The sequence below is a fragment of the Lathyrus oleraceus genome, chromosome 5 (assembly GCF_024323335.1).
Source record: "Lathyrus oleraceus cultivar Zhongwan6 chromosome 5, CAAS_Psat_ZW6_1.0, whole genome shotgun sequence".
NCBI classification, from domain to species: Eukaryota; Viridiplantae; Streptophyta; class Magnoliopsida; order Fabales; family Fabaceae; genus Lathyrus; species Lathyrus oleraceus.
Genome location: NC_066583.1, coordinates 7120360 through 7138683, shown reverse-complemented (window position 1 = coordinate 7138683; position 18324 = coordinate 7120360). Strand labels below are relative to the sequence as shown.

The 18324-nt window shown below is 33.1% G+C and overlaps 1 protein-coding gene across 3 annotated transcripts; it reads right to left on the bottom strand.

The window, feature by feature from the left end:
• Nucleotides 1–751: 751 nt before the first annotated feature.
• Nucleotides 752–11767, bottom strand: LOC127088198 (kinesin-like protein KIN-7D, mitochondrial). 3 transcript variants are annotated; one of them, XM_051029113.1, is made up of 25 exons: nucleotides 11106–11765; nucleotides 10928–11025; nucleotides 10692–10781; nucleotides 10367–10419; nucleotides 8958–9023; nucleotides 8579–8632; nucleotides 8355–8414; nucleotides 7866–7944; nucleotides 7702–7769; nucleotides 7335–7391; nucleotides 7131–7235; nucleotides 6621–6725; nucleotides 6281–6388; nucleotides 6059–6190; nucleotides 5777–5959; nucleotides 4321–4521; nucleotides 3865–4005; nucleotides 3506–3625; nucleotides 3353–3403; nucleotides 3128–3175; nucleotides 2836–2973; nucleotides 1882–2610; nucleotides 1322–1451; nucleotides 1111–1212; nucleotides 752–1016 (listed from the first exon to the last, which is right to left on the bottom strand). In XM_051029113.1, exons 1-24 carry the CDS (start codon nucleotides 11432–11434, stop codon nucleotides 1127–1129), a joined length of 3231 nt encoding a protein of 1076 aa, XP_050885070.1. In that variant the 5' UTR covers nucleotides 11435–11765; the 3' UTR covers nucleotides 752–1016; nucleotides 1111–1126. The 3 variants fall into 3 exon arrangements, with proteins under 3 accessions (XP_050885070.1, XP_050885071.1, XP_050885072.1); XM_051029114.1 differs by lacking the exons at nucleotides 752–1016; nucleotides 1111–1212 and having other exon boundaries at nucleotides 1323–1499; nucleotides 11106–11767; XM_051029115.1 differs by lacking the exons at nucleotides 752–1016; nucleotides 1111–1212 and having other exon boundaries at nucleotides 1449–1560; nucleotides 11106–11767.
• Nucleotides 11768–18324: the final 6557 nt, after the last annotated feature.

Sequence of the window (18324 nt, the reverse complement as noted above, 5' to 3'; positions counted from 1 at the left end):
CCATGTCATTTGTAAGGTATTATTTGAGCTTCATTGATGACATAAACATCATCACATCAACATAATTCGAATAAGACCAGCTAATGATTGAACTAAGATTATTTCACCAAGCACATCAAATTGGCATTACTTAATTGAAGAAAGGATCTCATGATAAGAAAAATATCACTACACATTCAAGTATAATTTAATTTTAGATTTGTTCAACAAAAAATACTTAAATCAAGTTACCTAAATAGTTAAAAAAATGTAATTAATATACACCGCACAATTTTCACTCACAATAATATGCAATAACAGTTCAAATCCACTATATAATACTATATAAAAAAATTAGATTATCAAACAATCACAAGTATTAGATCATTTAAAATATTTCATTAAATTATAAATACTTGAATTAGGCTAACAATACACTTTCTAATACACTCTTATCAACACAGATTTTAATGGGTTGAGATTAGTCCCACTGAATTTATACAAGATGACTGAGAAAATTTTGAAATTCAACCAATTATAAAATGTAGGTTAAAAAGAATGTGTCAATGGTTCTTCTCTAATTACTTTTTAAGTCACAAGTGTGATTGGTTCTGATTTATTGACAAAGTTAAAGTTTTTATATCAACAATATGTTAAAATTTCACTCATTTACGTTTGATTGAAAATCTAGATAATAACAAATTTTAAAAGAAAATTAGTCTAACTTTTCTCGGAGTCCAGAAAAACCTCCCTGTTATGCTTGGCAAAGAAATAAACAGAAGATTCGCAACAAAACTCTACCGTATTAACATACATTGTTCATATGTACTCGAGGGTTGGTGTTTGCACCCTTGACCTTTTTTACATTCTTTCTTGGCACCCCTTGGTTTTCCCCTATTATACAGTTCCCCAGGGCTAGTTTAAAAGAAAGAAGATATTGATGTACCTTTTAAACAGTCTTACATACAGGCAAACTAATAAAAGAATTGCACCCGTAATTGCATGGGATATACTAATTCAATGAGATAGATAGAGCCCTGCAAATATTAAAACAGACAAAAATCAAAACACGTTAATAATTTTACATCATTTTAATAAATAACATGAAGCTATTAAGATAATAGCAAAGACCTCTCTGTTAATAGGGTCAGGATGTAAAAGCAAAAAGTCTATCTGTAATATTTGTGCGGCATATAGGACACTCAGAACAAGCTAGTGAACAAGATTTACACACTGCAAGAGCAGGCAAGAGCAGACAAGAGGCTGTTAGTATTCTTGCAAAAAATAATTAAATTGTCAAGAATGTGAGGAAGAGTTTCGGACATATATTAAAAATACTTACAACAAAAATGTCGGCATGGAAGAAGAATAGCAGCGGTAGGAGATTCAAAACATACTTTACAAATATGGGAATTGGCGTCACCATTCCCAAGGTACTTGAGTTCTTTTTCCTTCATCTCTTGCATACGAGCCTGAAATCACAAATTTGTGACTCAAAAACGGTCTCTCAGCACACCTTTCTGGCACAATTTATAAATTTTGCAGTAAATATCAAAGAAATTGCGCGCGTAGTCATCAGACCTAATCATTCAAGTTCAAAAATACAATAGTTACTGCAGAAACTGAAGGTGGCACCATGTTATGCTCTGGTGATCCATTAGCTAGAATATTTGAAAATACCTTCAAAACTCATATATGTTTTTTGTTTCTAAGAATATTTCAGAGTAGAGAACTGTGTTTCTGTATCCCTCGGGATGGCCCAAATTATTAGTATAACTATGACCATTGGGTGGGTTAGTATTTTTTTATCAAATGAGTTTCCTGCTGGTCAGTCTATATAAAGAAAATCAGTTCAAAATTTTCTAGGACAGAAACACAAAAATTACTATAGTTCTGTGTTACCTTGAGACGCACAACCAGGGGCTCTTCCTTCGGAATTTCACCATGTGGTTTTGATGCATCCAAATGCTGCTCCTTAGAGACAAAATTACATTCACTGTCATTACTTTTCCGATCGTTAAAATTTTGAGCCCCATCAATTTTTTTATCAATGTTTGATTCTGGGACAGTTCCCCCGTCTTTTTTTAACTTAGCAACAAGGACCCACATATTAGCTAAATCGTTCTCTAAGGCTTCCTCTCTTTTCTTGGCTTCTTCAGCCTTTTTCCTTAACTCCTCTTCCACAAATTCCTTCTCAGATAATGCAGCCTCCAGAGCAGCTTCTCTCTGTTTCCTTGCCTGCAGTTCTAGCCTCAAATCATCAGCATCAAGATTCCATGACTCAAAACCATCTAGTCCAGCTCCTGAAATGTCATTAACACGGCTAGAAATCCTCCCCTTCCTCCCAGATCTTGCATCACTATACTTACGGTTAACACCGTTAGCCGTTTGAATGGCAGCACGGGAGTTGGCCAGGTCCCTTACAGTCATCAATTCTTTTTCCAACTTCGCATTCTGCAATGAAAGTTTTGTCACTTCCCCAGCCAAATTCTTCAGTTCTACAGCAGCAGCAGATGCCAGCTCTTTGGCATAAGAAGCTTCTTCAGATAGTTTCTGATTCTGCACACGCAACCCACTATTCTCTTCTGACAAGTGAACTTGCTCTAGCTTAAGTTTCTCATTTTCAATTTCCTGAAAAGAAGGGATGAAAATGTCAGTTTAGTGCTATCAAAACAACATTGTACCATCATTCAGCCGCCATAGGAAAGATTATAAATTAAAATGCAGGGAAATGATTTTGACGAGCAAGGGAAAAAACATCATAGTAAGGAAAGTGCACAAAAAACAATGGAATGAAATAAAAAACAAAATAATACATCAACTGTGCTATTCTGAAAGCAATAATATCTCTGTTACCTGGGATTGTATCTTCTTTTTTAACTCATTAGCATTTTCTCCAGATGCATATTGTTCAGAAGATAATGATGAACCACTTGCTGCCAGTTGCTGCTCAAGTCGTTTCAACTTCTCTTGCAACTCTCTGTTTTCAGAACACTGTTGACAAAAGAAAAATCAAAGCGAGGCTGTCAAGTACAAAATTTCATAAAAGGATTGGATGTGGATTTCAGTAAACTTGATAGTCTGAAAGTTAAAAAGATAAGTCAACAGGCAAAAACACGGGGTGCAATTTGCAAGTGAAGATAAATACCTTATCATTTAGCTGCTCCTGAAGGACACGGTTGTCTGCAGATTTGATCTACAGATGTTTTCAAGAGACATATTAAGAGTAGTAAAGGTAAAATGATCAATGTCAACCTAGGTGTATGCTGAATGCGTACAATTCAATTACCATATAGAAGTGCTTATAAAAATCAGAATTTTGAAACTAAACTAATTACTACCCAAGAAACACCATCATTTCTAAATTACTCACCTCCAACTCAAAGGCTTTTTCATTGCACTGAGTCATTAATCTTGAGACTGTCTATCATAACAAACCCACAAGGAAAAACAATTGAATGAATGAGCATTATTAAAGTATTTACATGAATATGTAGGCTTCAAATCTCTAACATTGACTAAATACCTGCTGCATTTCAACTAGTGATGAATTAGCCATAGATGATTCACTGGTCTCTGTTAATCTTTGCTCTAACAACCTCATCTGCTTCCTTTTTTCTTGGATTTCACGTTCTAAGTTCTCAATCTGTAATTAATTAACAAAACATTTTTCTAAGAAGCCATGAAACATCAAAACCACATTAACATGTTTGCAATACTGCTGGCATCAAAAAAACTGGATAACACTGTAGGAATGTACATGGGTGGGAATCAGATCAAACAGTATATAAAAAGGTTAGAGAGAGAGTTGTTGACTGAAAATTTATTATTACATCATGCTAATACATTTAAGTGAAAAAGATGTCTGAGGACAAGGCAGAATACCTGACTTTTGGATCCATCAGGGTCATTTACAGATTGCTCTATCAAGCGCTTCAGAGTGCTGGTACTGAAAGCGATATCTCCAGCTAGCATCTTGACTTGCTCAACAAGAAGATCCATCTGATCAGACATTGTCACCCCACCCTACAATTCAACGAGCAGTACATGTAACAATTTTAAAAGAAAATGTGGTGATTGACCACTTAAGTAAGAAGCATCAATGCAATAGAATTATGCCAGACAGTATCCAAGAATTCTTCGTACAACAGAACTATAATACTCAAGTGAAGGTATGGTAAAATCAAAAGGAATGATATCAGCAATTCCACTCAAGCATTTTTCACCATGGTTATTTTAAGGTGTATCATATAATATCAGATAGCAGTCCTGAGAGAAGTGATATGAAATTAATTAAGATTGAAAAGTAACAATATCGTTTGATAGAGGAAATGAATTTACTGCTGCCAGTTTTGTTTTGGTGATCAGTTCACCAGCTTGTGTTGATTCAGTAACAGCACTGCTAGTTGGGGAGAATTCATCATTCCATCTACTTGATGATCTTTTATGTCTACCATCATGAAACAGATGTGATGACACTGCAGAAGTATCTTTTTTGCTATCACTTTCAATCAACATACCATCCCGAAAAGCATCAAGTTTCTGGAAAAATAAAAAAATTGATATGAATATGAACATTTTATATAATTTGTAACACTTTCTTATTGAAGGACACACAAAGAAAGTTCATCTGGATAATATATAACACTCTTATGCAATAATGTATTCAAGAATACAGAGAGTTAGCACTAGAGCAGTCAAAATCCAACTCAATTTAAGTTTAAGATGTTAAAAGAATGTGATAGAAACAGGTACCAATAGGAAGAATTAGTGAATAACACCTGAATATTATTGGTTAATCTCTGGAGAAAAGTTCTCAGTCAGAGATGGGTCATACAATTACACACTTAAACAGAAAGTAATGTTGACAAGATAAGTTAAACAAAGACACAACTCCACCAAGATATCGAGAGCTTGGCCTCTCCCCTTCCCAAATGTTTGAGAGTTGGGTCTCTCCTTTCCAAATACCATTCTGAATTTCTAGTATAAAAATTGCCCCTGCTGTGTCTTTCCTTTTTATTGTTACACACCACCCAGAACTGAATAGACGTAAATAATTACATAATTAATTATAACTAGCTGTCATAACTAGCAGTAAGTTTCCCATAACTGAAATAACCAGTTTTGTCATTTCCTCTTATACAAATTTCGAATAAGAGGTCTAACAAAAGGCGTTGGGATGCCGAAGGAGTTCTATGCAGGAGATCCAAGATTCAATCCCTACTACTAACATTTCCCTCCTCCCCCTAACTAATTAACTACTAACATTTGCCTATCCAAAAAAAGTCTTTTAGGCTGCAAGCATTTCCTTCCCTGAATGGTTTATATCACCGTACTAAATCAGTGACAGAAAAACAAAAATACTATATAGTAGTCCCTGTTAAAACTCAATTGGAGTGCAGCAGTTGACAGTGTGATATTTCTTGGCTATGAAAATTTAAAATAAGAAAAACTTAATATGCTAAACTAGTTTTACGGCATATCATAGTAAGAAGCTGAGGGCACTGGAACTTCCACACAGAAAAGGTTATGTGGGGGTGGGGGTGGGGGTGGCAACCTGATAATGTAAAGCTCTCAAGCCATGGCGAGATACAGGGAAAAGTCCGCACCCAAAGCAAATTTATCATAACCAACTTTAACTTGACAACTCGAACATTTAACTTCCTAATTACAAGGAGGCGGCTTTAACAATTGTGCATAGTCACTCCAGAGTACTAGCAGCCCATTCAAATGGGGAGAAAGGAAAAACAAAAAGTATAGCACAATCTACACTCAGTTAATTGAAGCAGTGGCTCACATCTTCCTCGCCAAAAGAGTGACTTCGCTGGTGGTTAGGAGCTTCAGTGAGATATCCAGGAATTGCATTCTTTGAAGAAACCAGAATGAGTTTGGTTAGCCTCTGAATCCTACTCATAAGAGCAGCCTTGGCATCCTCCTCTTCTTCTAATCTTGACTGCATTTTCACTTGACCTTCTTCCAACTACACATGTAACAGCACAATAAGAAAATATGGTTAGACAATCACAAAAGCCTGTTTAATAATCACAGCATGAAATGAACATCAAACGAAGCTAAAAACCTTCTGCTTTAAGGTCATAATCTCCTCATGACTGACACCAACAAGCATTCCCTTTTTTAGTTGATCAAGTTCTAGTTTGAGAACAGAAATTTCTCTCTGGTATTTTTTAATTAGAGACTTTTCATCAATGATCTGTAACAAATAATTCCACCATGAATCAGGAATCTCAAGTATATACATATAGGCATGTGATTGTATAGATAATTAATAGTTTGAGTCGACCTTATTACGTGACGCATATATTTCTACTCGTTTCGCCCTGCTGGCAAACTTCAAAGTATTATGAGTCTCCTCCATATTGCTGGAGGCAGGAGTTATCGTGCATATAAGCTGAAATTTGCATGTTACAACAAATGTTAATTGAGAAACTCAGGTGCAGACAATCTAACACATTCTGTATCAATAAATCCATACATGAGAAACTAAAATAGCTATAGTAAAATATTACTTAAGTAGCATATTAAAATAGAATGGCAACCTAGAATAATAAAGTTTAAAGTGACAGCAAAAGTTACTGTTCAACAATCATATGATTGAAAATGCTATAGAATTCCAAACTCACTGAAACATGGCCATGCCCACTAAGAGAAGATTGCAAGAGGCGGGTTAGCTTTGAATCTCGATACGGAACATGAGATGCTTTCCCCTCGCTCAATTTTCCTATAACCTTCATTAAAATCATAAAATCAAGATATTAACTCATGCCCTCCTCGAGAGGGAAAACGAAAACAAAAGAGCACCCAACCAATCCCTGAGCCCCCAATACAATAGACCATTTATTGAAAGGTAGTCCGGTGTGGCATATGAATGTTTCATCCAAATTTAACAGATTTAGAAATGAAATACAATTATTTTGGTCTGCTTGCTTACACAAAAAAAAGGCTTTGAGATGCATCATTTTCAGGCAGTTATAAATATCTTTTAGAAAGATATTGCAAGCTTTGAAACTAGCACGTATAGTAAAACTTTCCCCTAGCTAAAAATGCATAAATTAAAAATGGTGGTCTCGGTTACTAAAGAAGGACATGACAAAACTTCTCCGTGGAAAAAATATACATTGTATGACACCTACTGTTCCAAGTGTCAAAAGACTTTTGTTGATGTAAGATCCTTCTTTTCTTCTTAATCCAGTAGTTTCAGTTTTGGAACTTTCAGATCCAGCCAAATCAATCAAATTCTGAAAGATGACATTAGCAAAAATGAAAATATCAATCCAATTTATATATGGAGACAGAAAAAGATATTTCGATTTAAGTCATAAATAATTTTTACATACAAGCTGAGAGAATATCACTCCATCATAGTCATCACCGTGGGCACTGCTTTCAACCATCTGTAAATGTAATAGTTACGATACAGCTTAAATTTATATTTTAAAATAAAATTTGAAATATATTATTTTGCATTGACGAGACTTAATTCATGACAGAAAGCCAAAATACATTAATTGCGAAATAATTTAACACTTTGGTCATTTAATCACGAATCAGCTCCAACATACATGTATAAAAGGAAAGTGCAGCAATCTGCTTACACATTTGACAACTTACTGCATTGGAATGTAATTCATATTTTTTTTTACACAAGTAAAAAAAAAATCTGTTTTATAACATTTTTAACATTGTCATATCGAGTATGTTTACCAGTGTGAATATTGTGTGACTCCTGCTGCTAAAGAGATTAAAATTATTTGATCCAACATGACGATGCTCTGCCACACAAAAAAAACAAGCTTGCTAAAAATGCTTCTTAGACAAATATTGGGAGATAGAACGAAACGTGTAACTATCATTATCAACGTAAGTACCTTCTCCAGCAGCAATAAAAGAAAGGGCATGCCCAGGAGATAGAACAACCTCTTCCTTTATACCCTCAACATAAGTTCCCTACAAGCCAGTGCCATAATTGAATAACCCCGATTAAACATAATTAAACAATAAGTGTTTCCAACTTCTAAATCGACATTGATTCTCTAAATACTCTTCAAATAAAAAATGCCATAATTGACTTTTTTTAATGAAACTCTAACCCATTGTTTTAACATGAAACTGAATATTTTTATGAAAGAAAAGGATTTTGATAAATTAAAACATCAATCTTCTGACAATGAACACCGTCACTGATCATGCAAAAGCACATAAACTCTATATTCCAAGAGCATTAGAAATATGAGTGGCCGTGTATTCGAGAACAAATTAAAATAGAGTAAGAGACTCATGAATATAGGTAGATACAAAAATAGATGGAACAACAACAGCACTAAGATTTTAAACAAGATAAGTGTACAGTGAGAAACCTGTGAATCTTCTCTGACCCGTAAATTTTGACCAGTTGGGTCAAGCAAATCATTTATCACCTGAAACCAAGCAGAAACAGCCGCCATATACCATTTAAAACAAATATCTTGGAAACACATGTACACACACACAATATGCATGCAACAAATGGTCATTGAAAAGAAGGAAAACACTAAACCATGCTCAGCATAAACATGATTTGGCAAATAATATTCAGTTATACCTCATTGTATATTTCTAGATATGACACTCGAAGTAGGAATTCTCTTCCTGGAGTCTGCAGCAAAAGTACAATTAGATATTAGATGGGATGAGATACTTCTGATCATACCAAATTAAAACAGCGATAAATAATTACCAATCCGGATATAGAGCTCAAGTATCCTTGTAATAAAAAAGTAATAACTAAATGAAGCACAAAAATGGCCAAACACACGGGAAAAGGGGGAGTAGTGCCCAAACACACCGAGAGAAAGAGAGAGATGGCAATTGTGACAAAAGGGTACAGAGACATGTATAGTTCATTGAACATGATATAATGAACAACAGCAACACATGTAATTTAAAAAATCAATAATTACGGAGTTTGCACGAAAACTTACATCTTGAATCATGCTGAAAACATCCTTTATAGCTAATGGTATTATACCGGGAGAATTATGATCACCCTGCAAATATTATTTTTGAAAACAAAATTAAAAACACACTAAAAAATAACACCTGCGCAGTAAAGTATACCAATAAGATTACTGCAGATCACACGCAAAAAAGGAAAATCATGTGAACCAGAAGTAAACTATATGAGAGATGACATTAGTAAGAACTACAAGTGAACCAAGCATTCGCATGTGTTGACCATGGAGTTCTAAAGCAGAAGTAGCATTCAAGAGACTGCAGTAAGGGATATCAGAAGTACATGTGTTAACCATGCCAGACTTCATATAAGTATACAAATGGTTGCATCCTAAATTAAGTAAGCATATCTCCTATTATTTGCATAATATTATTGCATACACACAAAGAGCAGCGCCAGTTACACAAATAATATTTCTAACCAATAGTGATTTTGCAATTGGAGACAATAGATTTCTTATCATTATTATTTGCAATTGCAGATGAATGCATTATAGCATGGTAACAAGCTACCCTAAATACTAAGTTAGTTTATAACATCATACTTCCTATGATTCAACTACAGGGAGGGAAAACAACAGCACAGGAGCAGGGGTATTTTTTATTTTTAATAGGTAATAACAAGACCGGATCGGCAAAACTACTGGACAGGAATATGAAGTTTCAACCATTGGATTTAAAATAAATATACTGTAAAGCATGCATACTGTAGCAACTACTGCTCCTATAACAAATCAAATGGTTAGTTCACTCATCAAATCCTTTTCCCTAGCTGACTGCCATTATTTAAAATACAAAACTTTCTCCACTTTTCTATGCAACATGCATTCTTCTTATGTACATACTCTTTTTAAAATTCCTTTTAACCATCACTGGTATTTATCGGTTTCCACCAAAAATGATCTGAACCCTATAAGATGCCTCATGTGTAATTGATTGCTAATTACTAATCCCCAAAATAAGAAGAAAAGCCTGTAAAAACTGTACGTAAATCAAAATCCTTTAAACATCACCCAGAAACTAATATTCCAAGAGGTGGTCTTTAGCTACAAAAACATCAAGCAACAGCCAGACTACAAGAAGTAGCCATCATGTAGCACGAGTACATAAGTCAGCACTTACAACAAGAAGCTGTCATGTAGAATAAGCACTGCTGTGTTCAAAAATCAAAACCAGCACAAAATTAATAACAGACAGCCTTTTTTTTAACAAACACCAACATTACCCGAGAAAACTCTGCAAACTAAATAAAAAGCTATAAAATTGCAATATGATGATTGGTGAAAAGTGACACGCGATTCTCTGGTTTTGAGCACAAAACATCAAATGAAATCATAAAATTAAAAAGAAAAGCAGTTAGATAAAGAATGACACTTACATGCATAGTATGTGTCTTACCACTACTGGTCACGCCATAGGCAAACACAGTTCCTGAAATATTTAGAGTTAAGTTACTTTCCATTAACCAGAAAAAATTTATAAAAGGAAAAAGTTATCTTCAAAACTCAGCTGACTCGTCAATCACTCTAACACTAAAGAGTATATATAACTAACTAATCACCCTAACAATTTTAACAAACATATCAGATGAAACTAAAAAAGCTTTGATCAATCCATGAAAATGACTTGGTAGTATCAAATGAGACTCTCCTCACACATCACATTCTAAATTAGCCTCGACTCCAGAGATTAGCATTTCATACCATTGACGCCTTCCATGGCAGCCTTCACCACAGGTTTGGCAGCTACTTCATACACCTCATCTGATATGGTATGTGGTCCAAAAACTCTATCTGTCGAGAAACAAATCAGAATCATAAATTACCATCCAGAGTTTCTCACTTCTACACTGAACCATAATGACTTTCCTAATGAAAACCTATTTGCTGAAAAAGAAATAAACTCCAACAAAATCAATCAGAATATGAACATAACATACCAAATGCATAAGCAGTAGCTGGATTATATTCATTTCTAACAATCTTATCTCCATCGGCATACCAAGCGATCTCGTCTCCTTTATTATACTCTCTTTCACTGCAACCGAATCAAACAGTGATACATAATCGCACACCTTAACCATGGATCTGAAAGCAAAACACAGATCTAAGCATTACCTCAAAGGACGAAACCGAATCGTGACGGAAATGCTATCCGCTGACCTAGACGTATCGACAGGGTCAACAATCAGCTCCTCCGCTCCAAACGCAACCGGAGAACGATCTCTATAACCGCGCGAGCCGTAATTCGTTGACTCACTCCGACCTCGACTCGGAGTCGTGGATCGACCTCCAGGGTTGAAAAACGACGACGTAGTGGAAGACGAAGAACGAGGTATTATCCTTCCGTTAGTAAGAGAAGAAGACGAAGAAGTAGAAGAATAAGGAGTTGAAGGTTTCCGATGAGAAAACGGTGAACTACTCCTTGCTCGGGAGGAAGACGCCATTCAGTTAACTCACTCACCGAGTTGGTGACTCAGTAAATTCAAATTCAAAAAAAAAAAAGAAATATCTAAGTAGCGTGATAGAAGAAGAGAATGTGTCAGAACTCTCACATGGAGTGAAATTAGGTTCTCATGGCTTTTTTAATTTTTTTTTTCTTCTTTGTTCGCTGTATATGCTTTTCGATATTAATATTCTCACAGAGTGATTGTTACGTATTTTTGAAGGAAGATGAATCGTTGCAGTGATGAAGAAGATCAGTGGAAGAAATGGGGTTAGCGAGAGAGAGAGAACGAAGAAGACGGTTTGATTTCAAATTTTATTTCTATTTTAAAAAAAATATAATTGGAGGATTATTTTAATAAATTTAAAAGAAAATTTATTGTTAGATTTGTTTTTACCGAGTGATGAGGTGGCGAATGAAAGGGTAGTTTGAATTAAATTATAGTGTTTGGAAGTAGCAGAATAAAATAATGGAGAAGCGGCGATGGTCTATTCGAAAATGGAGTAATGTGAAAATGAGCGGGAATAACTGCCTGCATCAAAAAAAAAAACTGTGGACGCTTATTATGATTACGAAGATAATTTTGCAAAAAAAATTCTCTGAGAATGTGAATAGTGTAGGCTAATGTTAAGTGTTCGAATTAATATATAATATCGCCACAAAAATTGTAATTTGAAAATTCATTTATGGCAGTAATTAATAATAGCATAATAATATTGTAGATAAATTAGATACTCGTTTAAGATAATCTAATACTTATTTAAGCAGAAACAAATATTTAAAGAATTTAATTGTAGCACACTATGAATATAGGAGCACTTTGAATATTCAATGGCATTTTACTATTGAGTAAATTGTGTAATATTCACTGTTCTAAAAATATCTAAAAGTGTAACTTAATAGTAATAATAAAATACAAGAAAATAATTATTTTGAGGGTTAAATAATTATGGATAAGGAAAACATCAAATACATCAAAAACAGCATAATAACTATAAAAAAAATATTTAAATAAAGAGGTTAAATATAGTGCACTGATAGTGTAAAGAAATATTACACTGTCATCCAATTAAAATATTTTATATTGTCAAATCATAACAGTATTTTAAAAATAAAAGTGTGATGTGGCAGGATACATGGATTTCATTGGTTGACGGTGTAAAAATATTTTACACGGTCAGTGTATAATCCTTTTTTTCTTAAATAAAATAGTTTAACTTCAATTATTTATCACATTATATAAAATTGACTCTAAATAATTTTATTCTCATAAAATCATTAGATCGACTAATTTATTAATAAATTAGACTAAATTAATTATTAAGAGATTAGAATTTTGAAAATTTTATCTCATTAATTTATGATTCTTCCGTTGTTATCATTTTTTCGTCTATTTATAAATATGATGGACAAGTGACCACTGTTGAGAATGTATCAAGTGTGAGTAGTGTGGATAATAGTCTCACATTGGTTAGTAATGTGGAGACTTGAGCATTTATAAATGAGAGAACTCACTCACCTATCACCTTAAGGTTTTGGGTGAATATGTGGTGTGTCTCTCACAAAGGTATTGCTCTAAATAAGAAGTCTCACAATGTTCAATACTCCCTAGTGAAAAACTCCCCCAACAAATGGTATCATGAGCCTTTGGTTTCAGAAAGGGATCGGCTTACTTGTATCGTAAGTCAACGGCGTCAGTGTGGTGAATAAGAAACGTTCTGTTGAAGAGTATCAACGGCGCCAGTGTGGTGGATAAGAAACGTTCCGTGTGGTACAAGAATTTGTGGAAGTAAGAAGAGTTTTCACTTGAGGGAGAGCATTGTGGACTCACACTTGAGGGGGAGTGTTGAGAATGTATCAAGTGCAAGTAGTGTGGATAATAGTCCCACATTTGTTGGTAATATGGAGACTTGAGCATTTATAAATGAGAGAACTCAGTCACCTATCACCTTAAGGTTTTAGGTGAATAACTCCCTAGTGAAAAACTCCCTCAACAAGCACATGAAAAAACATAAAAAGGGATTCAAATATGTTAAAAGAATAATAAATATTTACATTCAACAAACATGTTATCAAATTATTATCATGCATTAAAATAATATGTGTCTTAGTTAATTTAAAATCTGAGTTAATTCGGATAGTGAAGTCACCTACGACATGAACAAGAGAGTCTAATAAAAGTGATTTGTTATTCAACGAGAATGCTTCATCGAATTATAATTATGCAAGGCATTCCAAATTATATATTTTGCTCCAATTATATTATTGTTGAGCCTCGTGATGTGTCTTTCATATTAATGTATTAATTTAAAAAATTGATTAATACAGTATATTTGATTAATATAGTATATTTAAAGTCGCTCCAACCTGTTTAGAGGCCTAAAACCATTTTTAAAGTGATGTCTTTAAAACATATTAAAAACTTAATTTTTTTTATTTCCATTTTGAATCAACGACAACAAAAATTGAGGTTTTCCTTTTACTCGCTCAACTATGAAAATTAATGTAAATTATATGTCATTATATATTTATAACAAAATTAAACTTTTCTGAAGTCTTTTTTTTCCAAAATTTTAAAAGCTCTTGCTTAAGTTGTCTTACCTTTGGACCAGTCCTGACTACATTAATCAATTTCTCTTTATAAGAGTAATTTTTAACACATTTTCAACTATCTTATATTGATGTCTAAGCATCCAAATATCTAGCACATATAACTCAAAGGACTAAAAATATTAAATAAAAAATGGGGTAAAATTAGGTCCTCTTAAAATAAATTATGTTTGAGGAGTTTTACTAACTTACAATAAACTGTTTTCAATACATAATCCTTCGTCTATTTTTCGGAATTTATGTATCGCTTTCATTTGGTAATCCTCCCTAAGTTACCTCAAGTAGGAGTCTTTTTCCTTTAGTTCTTTGTTCTTCCAAACAATTATCCATCCTCATAGGCAAATATTCAAAATTCAATTTAACCTTTAACTAAAATGTATCTATTAACACTACATAAATAGGATCATATACATAATTTATGCATTCCAATATATGAAACTTGTAATGCAAAATTGATATGAATGATGGTAATACAATGTTGTATGTTGCAACTCTCGTCTCTTCCATCCCATTGCCCAATAAATATGGATGTAGGCTTTCTCGCCTTCAATACTCTACCAACTATTTTAGTATGTGTGGCTCATAAGAAATCGTGATCTCCTACTATGAAATAATACTCCCTTAGTATCTTATCACGATGGTTATATATTTTGCCTACTTTCTGTAGCTTACATCTTATTTTGAATCATTGTGATCTTCGCCAACGTATTTTAAAATATCTTTTGTCAAAGTATTGCATTATCTCCTAGCTCAACCCAATAGAGTTTAGTTCAATATGTCTTTTTGTGCAATGCTTAAAATGGTTTCTTCTCGATATTGAAAATAAGATTTTTGTTGTATGTAAACTCGATAAAATACATAAACTTCTCTCAAGTGTCTTTCTCTTCAAAATTCAAGATTTTAACAAGGCTAAAATGATTTTATGGCCTTTTCTAAATGATCATTTGTCAGTGGTCAATAAGAAGAACCCATACACAATTATGTTCACGTGTCATCTTAAATACTTTTCCAAAATATAGATGTGAATTTTAGATTTATATTTGACACAATACTTAATAATACTCCCTACAATCTAATAATCTCATTAATACATAGTCTAGTTAGCTTCTTTGACTAACTTCTCGTTCATCAAAATTAAATGCAATGACTCAATCAATTGGTCGATAATTACCTAAATAACATCATATCTTGATGGAACTTTTTGTAGGGAAATTAAAAAATTTATAGCAATAATGTCCCACTTTTAGACATATATATTCAATTATTGCAACATTCTTGATGGTTTGTCTTGTTATAACATTGATTTCTAACAAATCAAACACACATTTACATGTATGTTTCCTTCTCAGTCATCAAAAAGTTTTGTTTGAAATCTCGATACATTTTTGACAACTTCGAGATAAATATTCACCTTGCTCTGATTTCCATCTTTTAGTACTTTTTATTTAATATCAAAAGGATGGACAAAGACCTTATATTTGAATTTCATAATTCCATTTTCATCTTATTTGAAACCATTTTCCTTTTCCTAAGTAAAAAGTTAATTTCTTCCTTAGATATTTATCTCCTTCTCGATCCTTTAAGGTTTTCTCTAACATATTACATGTGATCTTTAACATCTCAAATATGTTATTCATAGTCTTAAAATTGAAACTCAAACTATGTCGTGGATGACACGCTGAGAATGAATAACAAAATGCGTGCAAGTTTGATCATTAGGAAAATTCTCAATGTTAAAAGAGTTCATATTATTGAGTTTGAGTTTTAAGTTGAATACTTAAAGTATCATACTTGGGATGTTAAAGATCCCAACTATTGTTTAATCTTTTTTTAAATTGTATTCATCTTCATTGTATTGTATTTAATTGTTATAATTTAACATATATTGTAGACTCTTATGATCATGGAGCACATCAAGTTTTGTTACATAGAGATAATGTCTCCATAATTCAAGTGTAAATAGTATTTCTCCTAGTTATACATTATGGGTTGGTTAACTATCATTGTGTATCTTCAATAGTATTAATGTATAAACATTTATCTTACCACCTTGCATAGATACATTTCTCAAAACTTATACTGAAGTATCACAATAATCTTTTTTTTTGTAATTTTTTTTCACATTTTACATTTAATACAAACACTTAACTCTTGCTCGCCAAAGGTAAAGTGGGCTTAGAGAAACCTTCGATGAATACATAACAATAACATGTTAAATTTATTAAACTTTTGATTTCATAATACAATTTGGCGTATTTCATTGTTGAATAAATTATAGTTTAACAAATCAAAAACAATTACATCTTTTGAAATCACATGGCCAAGAATACTTACTTTTTACAGCAAAAACTCACACTTTTATTGATTAGCGATCAAACTTGTTTCTTTCATCAGTTGAAATAACACCTATGAAATGTTCTTCATGCTTATATTTTTAATTGATCTAACTTATCATCAATTATTGGCAAGAGGTAGCGATTCTTGATCACCACTTTATAAAACTAAAGACAATCCACATACAAACTTGTTGTCTTTTCTTTCTTCCTAGCCAAAACTACCGAGCTCCTCGTGACAATATATTGGGTTGAATGAATTCATTTTGTAACAACTCTTTCAACTGCAATTTCAATTTCTCCAATTCATTCAGAGAAATATGATATGGTACCATCGAATTAAATTTTTGTATATAAAACAAATCTATTAGAAACTTAATTTCCTTATATAGAGGAAATCCTTCGACATATATGAAATCTTTTAGGAGTTGGCAACTCCTTTATTTATACGTCACTTTCAATCATTGAGGATATAACATGGTAACCCATTGTCTAATAACTTTAGCTTTAATTATTATACAATAATTAGGCCATTAGTTTAAATTTGGTTAAATAATAATATGATGTTACTTATTAAATTTCACATGTTTACTCCATATGTGTAGGATCTAGTGCTCAATGTGATATAGAGTGTTGTGATACCTCACAACCTTGTTTGTGCTATTGGAGAGGTTGTGTGCATAATAGTTCATTCAAGTTAGCTCTAACGAGTGGATATGGTTTCAATACAAAAGAACAGTCATGTGGTCCTCATCTCGATGCAACTGTACATATTCGTATTAAGCTATAAAGTGTGTTAAGGGAGAATATGGACTCAGATGGTCTAGAAAGTGGGGTTGAATAAACTGTTCTCCAAAAGACCAATTTTAAAAAATGTTGTCTTTTTGAAATTAGAGTTTAGAAAAAATGCATAGTGTAGCAAAATTTTCATACAAAATAGATGATATTGGATTGATTGTAGTATCCACTTAAACCAAAAATAAAATGAAAGAGAAATAAAGAGATTAAATCAATCAACACTTTAATTAATTTAAATTTGGTTTACACGAGATGTGTAAATTGAAATTATTCAATTAAAAAAGATATATTATCACATTTTTTTCATTTAATCAAACGTAAGAGTGTTTATGATCTTGACCTAATATATACCTAATTTTTATACACAAAATCTCCATGGACATGGTTGTAGTGATATATTTATAAATGCTCCCAAATATGGAAGCATGTTTCCTTTGATGAGGCGCCTGTCCCGCAAGGCATCTCCATAGGGAGTATCATTTATATGGAAAGGGGCCACCCTGAGGGAATACGTGGATAGTACCACTTATTTAATACCTAAAAGAATATATGGACTCATGCCACGACTCCTGAGGAAATAGGCGGTCAACACTTTTCCTAAGTCAATAGGGGAGTGGTTACCATTTCTTGAGGGTTCCTTGAACCATAGACCTAAATATCTCTATAAACACCTCTTCTCTAGTGGGAGAAAATACATATAACAACTTACTCTACATAAACACAAAACATCTCACCTCATGTGAGTTAACCCCCTCTCACCATCATAAACAACATCGAACAAGGCCTATCGTCACTGCGGACAAGCCCTGACTGTTATAAAACTACTAAGGCTTCTGGTTATCCATATTAGCTTAGGGGTACCATTCATTTTTATGATTATGTACAAGTACAATGATTCCCACCCTAGGGCCCTGGTAAAACTAACTTGGGTTTCACCTTTCGTTATTACCATCGCTCTGATACTCACTAAAACCTCTACTCTTAAACCTAATTATAACCAATCATGGTTACTAGGATATTTTCATCTCCCACAATAGAATATATCGGAGGTAGATATGAAGGTAATACCTTGGTGGATATGCGTGCCACCATGGACACATTGTACCGTTATAATCAAACTCTTGAGGATAATGTCGACAACATCCAACAA

Coding starts and splice junctions, on each gene's coding strand:
- LOC127088198 (XM_051029113.1), bottom strand. CDS start 11,434: ATGGCGTCTTCCTCCCGAGCAAGGAGTAGTTCACCGTTTTCTCATCGG. Junction 8,415..8,578: donor ATCTAGAAATATACAATGAG/GTATAACTGAAT, acceptor GCTTGGTTTCAG/GTGATAAATGATTTGCTTGA. Junction 3,404..3,505: donor CACTAGTTGAAATGCAGCAG/GTATTTAGTCAA, acceptor TTGTTATGATAG/ACAGTCTCAAGATTAATGAC.